At 38.1% G+C, this 8,127-nt stretch overlaps 2 protein-coding genes across 6 annotated transcripts in view; one reads left to right on the top strand and one right to left on the bottom strand.

Moving 5' to 3' along the window:
- Nucleotides 1-353: 353 nt before the first annotated feature.
- The window catches only part of LOC103518720 (surfeit locus protein 6 homolog), a 13,793-nt gene continuing 6,019 nt past the window's right edge, over nucleotides 354-8,127 (bottom strand). The window contains exons 1-5 of one of the 5 annotated variants that reach the window (XM_026830450.1): nucleotides 3,665-3,842; nucleotides 2,939-3,079; nucleotides 2,237-2,632; nucleotides 1,108-1,343; nucleotides 354-1,009 (exon numbers count right to left, since the gene is read on the bottom strand). In XM_026830450.1, the coding sequence (XP_026686251.1) occupies nucleotides 938-1,009; nucleotides 1,108-1,343; nucleotides 2,237-2,632; nucleotides 2,939-3,079; nucleotides 3,665-3,785 (966 nt within the window). In that variant the 5' untranslated portion in view covers nucleotides 3,786-3,842 and the 3' untranslated portion in view covers nucleotides 354-937. Of the gene's footprint in view, nucleotides 1,344-2,236; nucleotides 2,633-2,938; nucleotides 3,080-3,664; nucleotides 3,843-5,116; nucleotides 5,258-6,063; nucleotides 6,243-8,127 lie in introns of those variants that run through there. The other 4 variants (XM_026830449.1, XM_026830448.1, XM_026830447.1 and 1 more) reach the window with 4 other exon arrangements.
- LOC103518723 (PAX-interacting protein 1-like) overlaps nucleotides 6,289-8,127 on the top strand; it is a 4,027-nt gene continuing 2,188 nt past the window's right edge. The window contains exon 1 of the mRNA XM_026830453.1: nucleotides 6,289-6,407. Coding sequence (XP_026686254.1) covers nucleotides 6,289-6,407 — 119 coding nt within the window. The remainder of the gene's footprint in view (nucleotides 6,408-8,127) is intronic.

Below are 8,127 nucleotides of genomic sequence, written 5' to 3'. Positions count from 1 at the left end.
GTCCACTTACGTGTTTTTCCAAGATCTTTATTAAACAAGATAAAACTGCTATTGGGCGGTAGTTGGAATATTCATCTTATTCCTGTTTCTTATAAACAGGTGATATTCTTGAAATCTTCATTCCTGTAGGTATCTTGCCTTCTGTGATTATCTTGTTAAATAATGTCAACAAAATGTTTTGTAGAGATAAGATATTATTTTTGATGTCCTTAGGTCGTATCCCATCATTACCAGCTGCTTTCCTTTCACCCTTTTTTTTTTTTTTTTTTTTTTTTTTTTTTTTGAAAAATTTTATAGATGTATATTTTTTTACAACAAGGGTTTACATACAGAATGATTTTAATTATTTAAATATCAGTGAAATGTAATGTCTCAGAAGGTCGTCCAGATACGAACCTTTCCACAGTAATTGGACCCTTTATACTGTATCGCCTAGTATGCCCGGGACCACAATGTTTAAACTTGGATCAAGTTAGAGAATTAGATTAACCAATCTGTTAGGTTCAATGCATCTCCACAGGGGTTATAGTAGTTCAGTAGTGTTTTTTTAAGAGGTTTGACAGAGGGAACTGTAACTGCTAAGGTCTTATCGTCCCGAAATCGAAGAGAGAAGGAAGACAGGTAGGAGAAAGCCAGCTGTTTCGAGAACGAACATTACCCCATGACCCATGAGGATAAAATCCGCCCCCGGCGGGAATGGAACCCATGGCATAGCACTTACAAGGCAGACCCGCTACCAACCAAGCAAACTAGGCTGGCTCAGTAGTGTTTGTTTCTGCAAATGTCAGGTTATTTGACCAATAAGTCATTTTACCTCTGGCTTCCCGATCTTTATCTACAAACAAATTAATCCATTTGTTCAACTTAATCTAAATTTAAACTCATCGAGGTCCAGGACAAAGTCCTATTTTATCACAATGTTTCCACAGCTCCCTCTTCACTTATCGTTCACTCCGGGCAGTGTCCGTCCCTTCTTGATTGACTTCTTAATCTTCTTCTTGATCTTCTGGTCTTTCCTTGACTTGAGATTTTCCTTTCGCTTCTTCTGTCGGCTCTCCATCTGCTTCTGTTCTTGATCGACTTCTTAATCTTCTTCTTGATCTTCTGGTCTTTCCTCGACTTGAGATTTTCCTTTCGCTTCTTCTGTCGGCTCTCCATCTGCTTCTGCGTGTGCTCTATCCTTTCCTTCCACTTCTTCTCGGACTTCTTCTTCCGATCTTCAACTCGCTTGATGGACTTTTTGATTTTCTCCTTGTCGTCTTTAACCCGAACACCTTCTGCCTTGTTCAGTACATTATTCCAGAGGACTTTGTCCTGGATTTTGGCGGCCTTGTCTATGTTGCCTGGAAAAGTGGAGGGAAGTCTGGGATTAGTCTAAATCCTAAATTATTTAAGTAGGTACTGATTAATTAGTTAGACTGCCAGTTTGGAACAAGATGTCCACCCCATTGAGCTTACAGAGCACCTCTTTTTTATAGAAATTTGTTGATACATATGACGAACAGCCACCTTGAGTAATTCTATAAATTTTCTTTTTAAACCACAACTTGCTTTAAGAACCTAACTACTTATTTCTTTTGTCCTCACAAGGCTGAGGAGTATACATACCACATATTTCAAGAAAGAAAACTCTTAACCCTACCAAGTGAAGCTACTTTACTTGAAACTTGACTTTGTCTTTTAGGCCCTTAAACCCTTCAATTGAGTAATTCTATAAATTTTCTTTTTAAACCACAACTTGCTTTAAGAACCTAACTACTTATTTCTTTTGTCCTCACAAGGCTGAGGAGTGTACATACCACATATTTCAAGAAAGAAAACTCTTGACTCTACCAAGTGAAGCTACTCTACTCTACTTGAAACTTGACTTTTGTCTTTTAGGTTCTTGAACCTCGCAATTTTTTGTACATGACTGCTAACAGTATGATGGAGGACTTCTAGTTGATAGACATTTGTTTTATTAACAACAGCCTCCTACAGTAATTCTATAACATTTTCTTTTTACTCTGGTAATGCTGCTCACAAGCCCCTGCTTGATTAAAGTGCCTAACTACTTCATTATTTATTTTTTGTTTTCACAAGGCTGAGAAGTGAGTGTACCTACCACATATTCCAAGAAAGAAAGAAAAAAAACTTTTGACTCTACCAAGTGAAGCTACTTTACTTGAAACTTGACTTTGTCTTTTAGGCCCTTAAACCCTTCAATCATTTGTATCTGAACAGTAACATTTCTTACCTTTCTCCTTCAGTTTTGAGATGAGCCGTTGAGTTTTCTCCAACTTCTGCAGTGCCACCTGAGGTCTGTCCTTGGCGGGTTTAGCTTTCACAGATTCATCCACAACGTCCAGCTTATTGAACACAATACTACCCTTAGCTACAGGTACTTCGGTCACTGGCTTTATGGTTGCTTTGCAGTCTATTTCAGCCACATTAGGTTTCTTCTCCAAATTAGCTTTCTCCAATAGTCTCTTGGTTTCCTCTTCTTCTCGCTTTTGCTCGGCTTTCTTTTCTTTGGCCACTCTCCGGGCAAGCTTTTTACGTTCTTCTTTGGCCTTGAGGACTTTGGATTTCTTCTTGATTTTTCTCTTCAGATTTCTTTCATAGTTGGGACCTTTTTTGACTGCTTTTGAAGCTGTAAAAAGAAGAGAAAATCAAAACAGATTGGAAATTTGCAGCAAACAGAAGAGAAGACATTTTTCCTTTCTTTCTGTTTCACTATTTGTGATTCCACCATTTCTTTCTCTTGCTTATGAATTTGTCAATACCTTACACTTCAAATCTCTCTCTTTCCTCTCCTTCATCCTCCTCCCCTCCACCATACCTCCCTTTCTTTCTTCTCACTTGTTCATCCAGAAACTTATCTATCATATGGAGCAAATAAAAGGAACCCAGATATTTTCCCATGTTAATGTTGGACATGAATATTTCAAAAACATACCTTTGTAAGAGTCAAGTCTTTGATGTAGTTCTTCAAGAGTTTTCGCTCGCTGAACTTCTTTCAATTCTTTAGCTGTTTTGATTTTGCCGGTTCTGTTTGTGACTTGGACATGACGCTCAGTACCCTTCTCTTGGACTGTCTCTGAAAATTGAAGAATATTAGTTAGACATTTGAAACCATAGAAAAAAACCCAAGTTGTAAATACCTATATGTAATATTTACAACTATGGCTGCTGTGTTTAGCCTAACAAACACAGGAAGGTAACCACTCCTAACACCTAACCCTTGGAGTTTGGTCAAATGCAGCAATAATTGAGGATAACACTGCAGTGATCTGGCCATGAAACTACACCCTTTTGCTTCTAAGGCGAATGACTTGGACATGACGCTCAGTACCCTTCTCTTGGACTGTCTCTGAAAATTGAAGAATATTAGTTAGACATTTGAAACCATAGAAAAACCCAAGTTGTAAATACCTATATGTAATATTTACAACTATGGCTGCTGTGTTTAGCCTAACAAACACAGACTCCTGATTGGAAGGTAACCACACCTAACCCTTGGAGTTTGGTCAAATACAGCAATAATTGAGGATAACACTACAGTGATCTGGCCCCCATGAAACTACACCCTTTTGCTTCTAAGGCAAGTGACTTGACCACTATGTCACCAAGGCACTTAAGGTTAATTAGTTTCTAGAGAAAGTGATAGAGCCCTTTGACTTACCAGATTGACGGAACTGTTTTATCTGCTCAAACACATTGGAGAGAAACTTGTACTCAGTGTCTATGGTTTTCCTCAACTCTGTGTCATTCATGTTGGAGGAGGTCTTGAGTTGGTCTATCATTGATAGAGCTATGAATAATCACTTGAGATAAGCCTTTTAAATAATTATTAATCCATTTAAATTTTAAATTGGTTTTCCTCAACTCTGTGTCATTCATGCTGGAGGAGGTCTTGAGTTGGTCTATCATTGATAGAGCTATGAATAATCACTTGAGATAAGCTTTTTAAATAAGTATTAATCCATTTAAATAAAAATATTCAAGACTACAGAATTAGGTACTCCACAAAAAAGCAAAAAACAACCCTCGAAAATTTTTAATTTTTCAAAAAATCCTTTTGTTTACATTTTTTAAATTTTCCACGTGAGTACGGCAACAGAATTTTAACGTGACGGCAAATAAAATTTGCCGGTGTTTTCGATGTGAACGGATCTTGCGGTTGAAAAATGGCCGCCAACTCTTGAAAATTTTGCATTTTTAAAATCTTTTGCAGCTTTTTGAACTTTTGATTTTGTGCACATTTGAAGGTTTTGAACTTTTTAATTTTCATTTCAGACTTTTTATCATTTGGTGAAGTTTTAAGCAAATTTTAGTAAGAAGTGCTGGAAAAGCCCTGAAGAGTGTGGAAGTTCAGAAAATTTAGTGAGCTCCAGGTAGAATCAGCTCTTTGGTGACCAATCTCTCGGGTGACAAATATCTTGATCCAGCTATCAGTATGACTGATGATAACACAGCAGACCCAGACGAGGACAATTTGATCTTCAAAGGACTCAAATTCTTCCTGAGTGGAAAGCTCAGGGATGGGGTAAGTTGAAAGTCTCTGCTATCAGTTTGGCTTATCAGCAAGTAGTCCTTAAATAGGTTAGGTTCATGAACACCAAATTTTCTGTGTGTGATAACAGCAATGGAGATAGCATGTTGTGCCAGTTCCCAGTGGATCACTAAAGCTAAGTAATGTTTCACTTGTTTGGCATTTGGATGGGTGACCATCTACACAATCATGGGCTGATGGTTTTTTTGAGTCCCACTTGAAATGGGTTAGGAAAAGAGTTGATCACCCAGTTGGGACCTTTTTTGACTGCTTTTGAAGCTGTAAAAAGAAGAGAAAATCAAAACAGATTGGAAATTTGCAGCAAACAGAAGAGAAGGCATTTTTCTTTTCTTTCTGTTTCACAATTTGTGATTCCACCGTTTCTTTCTCTTGTTTATGAATTTGTCAATACCTTACACTTTGAATCTCTCTCTTTCCTCTCCTCCCTCTATTTCCTCCATCCTTATCCCCTCCACTATACCTCCCTTTCTTTCTTCTCACTTATCTATCATATTGAGCAAATAAAAGGAACCCAGATATTTTCCCATGTTAATGTTGGACATGAATATTTCAAAAACATACCTTTGTAAGAGTCAAGTCTTTGATGTAGTTCTTCAAGAGTTTTCGCTCGCTGAACTTCTTTCAATTCTTTAGCTGTTTTGATTTTGCCGGTTCTGTTTGTGACTTGGACATGACGCTCAGTACCCTTCTCTTGGACTGTCTCTGAAAATTGAAGAATATAAGACATTTGAAACCATAGAAAAAAACTCAAGTTGCATTACTGGAACGGTATGTATAGGGGTTCCATATTGTGCTACCTTCCCCTGATTGTGTTGAGTTTGGCAACACTGTATCGTAGTTCGTATCTCTCCTTCAGTTTTGAGATGAGCCGTTGAGTTTTCTCCAACTTCTGCAGTGCCACCTGAGGTCTGTCCTTGGCGGGTTTAGCTTTCACTGATTCATCCACAACGTCCAGCTTATTGAACACAATACTACCCTTAGCTACAGGTACTTCCACCACTGGCTTTATGGTTGCTTTGCTATCGGCAACACTGTATAGTAGGGGAAGCGAGGTTCATACGTTAGGCTTGGAGCTTACAGATAAACTCAACATCTTGATTTTAATATAAAAATTCTGTTTGAGTAGTATGTTGTGTCATATGGCAACCCAAACTTTGGGTAGCTCATCAATAAATGCTCATTGATGAAAACATTCCTTGGTTCCCCTTCTCTTCCCAAGTCATTAGTTGTGATTCTCGTCCTCTTTGCTCTCAAATTTGTAATATTTACAACTACGGCTGCTGTGTTTAGCCTAACAAACACAGACTCCTGATTGGAAGGTAACCACTCCCAACACTAACCCTTGGAGTTTGGTCAAATGCAGCAATAATTGAGGATAACACTGCAGTGATCTGGCCCCTATGAAACTACACCCTTTTGCTTCTAAGGCAAGTGACTTGACCACTATGTCACCAAGGCACTTAAGGTTAATTATTTTCTAGAGAAAGTGACAGAGCCCTTTGACTTACCAGATTGACGGAACTGTTTTATCTGCTCAAACACATTGGAGAGAAACTTGTACTCGGTATCTATGGTTTTCCTCAACTCTGTGTCATTCATGCTGGAGGAGGTCTTGAGTTGGTCTATCATTGATAGAGCTATGAATAATCACTTGAGATAGGCCTTTTAAATAATTATTAATCCATTTATACGTTATCCAGATGGATATGGCAGCAATGAGTCATCAACCCAAAATGAAAAATAAATCACACTCATTCAGAATTGTGGGGTCAATACGGCACATATATGATTTCAAATGCTTTGAATACCCAGAACGTAGTTGTGATAGTGTGGTTCTGGTGACTCTGGGAAGGTTTAGTTCTTCTTTAGATATATCGGGTGGCTTGATTTAAAAAAAAAATTAAATGCCTAGATCTGATTTGATCTGCAGGGTGAAGGTTCGAGGCCGTACCGTTAGAGCAGATCAGATTTCTATCGACCCTCATGTATTTGGTACAAAATAGGTGTATTTTTTATAAATTAAAACCTTGCTTAAATTAAAAAAAAAAAGAGGCATGAATATAAAAGAATATTTATTGTTGGAATTCCGAGGCGAGGTTTATTTTTATTTTGAGACTTTATGACAGTATTTTCATTCATTGATCTCTTCCACTCAACCGAAATTCGAGTAAAGAAGAATTAGGTAGCCTATTTGGACACTAATTTAGTTTTAAAAAATCTTACGACTTTCTATTACATTTGCAGAATACGTAGGTATTCGAACCCGCAACTTCTCAACTGTAAGTCGGACAGTTCTAAATGTTTCACCATTCGATTCGGCGTGAAAAATCACATGGGATCAACTATTCACATGCTTACTTGTTAATGGTTCACAAATAAAAGAGAAATTTGTTGACACAGGGGAGTATCGAACCCGCAATTTCTCAACTGTAAGTCAGAGAGTCCTAAAAGTAGCACCATTCGATTCCGCGTGAAAAATCACATGGGATCAACTATTCACATGCTTACTTGTTAATGGTTCACAAATAAAAGGGAAATTTGTTGACACAGAGGGGAGTATCGAACCCGCAATTTCTCAACTGTAAGTCAGAGAGTCCTAAAAGTAGCACCATTCGATTCCGCGTGAAAAATCACATGGGATCAACTATTCACATGCTTACTTGTTAATGGTTCACAAATAAAAGGGAAATTTGTTGACACAGGGGAGTATCAAACCCGCAACTTCTCAACTGTAAGTCAGAGAGTGCTAAAAGTAGCACCATTCGATTCCCCGTGAAAAATCACATGGGATCAACTATTCACATGCTTACTTGTTAATGGTTCACAAATAAAAGGGAAATTCGTTGACACCGGGGAGTATCGAACCCGCAACTTCTCAAATGTAAGTCAGAGAGTGCTAAAAGTAGCACCATTCGATTCCCCGTGAAAAATCACATGGGATCAACTATTCACATGCTTACTTGTTAATGATTCACAAATAAAAGGGAAATTTGTTGACACCCGGGAGTATCGAACCCGCAACTTCTCAACTGTAAGCCAGAGAGTGCTAAAAGTAGCACCATTCGATTCCCCGTGAAAAATCACATGGGATCAACTATTCACATGCTTACTTGTTAATGATTCACAAATAAAAGGGAAATTTGTTGACACCGCGGAGTATCGAACCCGCAACTTCTCAACTGTAAGCCAGAGAGTGCTAAAAGTAGCACCATTCGATTCCCCGTGAAAAATCACATGGGATCAACTATTCACATGCTTACTTGTTAATGGTTCACAAATAAAAGGGAAATTTGTTGACACAGGGGAGTATCGAACCCGAAACTTCTCAACTGTAAGTCAGAGAGTTCTAAAAGTAGCACCATTCGATTCTACACTTACGAAGAAATTAGATTAAACGACTAAAAGTGCGGCTTTTGCTTAACACACGATCGAAATCGTGCGAGACTGAATGTCAACTCTTCAAAGCCCAAGCTATGAGGGAGACACAGTTGTTTAAGGAGAAAAGAATAAACACTTAAGTAATTGTTCACAGTCGTACACTATATCAAATAGAGTACACTAAAAAAATGCGG

This window comes from Diaphorina citri, unplaced genomic scaffold (genome assembly GCF_000475195.1).
Source record: "Diaphorina citri unplaced genomic scaffold, Diaci psyllid genome assembly version 1.1 scaffold2332, whole genome shotgun sequence".
NCBI lineage: Eukaryota > Metazoa > Arthropoda > Insecta > Hemiptera > Psyllidae > Diaphorina > Diaphorina citri.
This window is presented reverse-complemented; position numbering and strand designations above follow the sequence as displayed.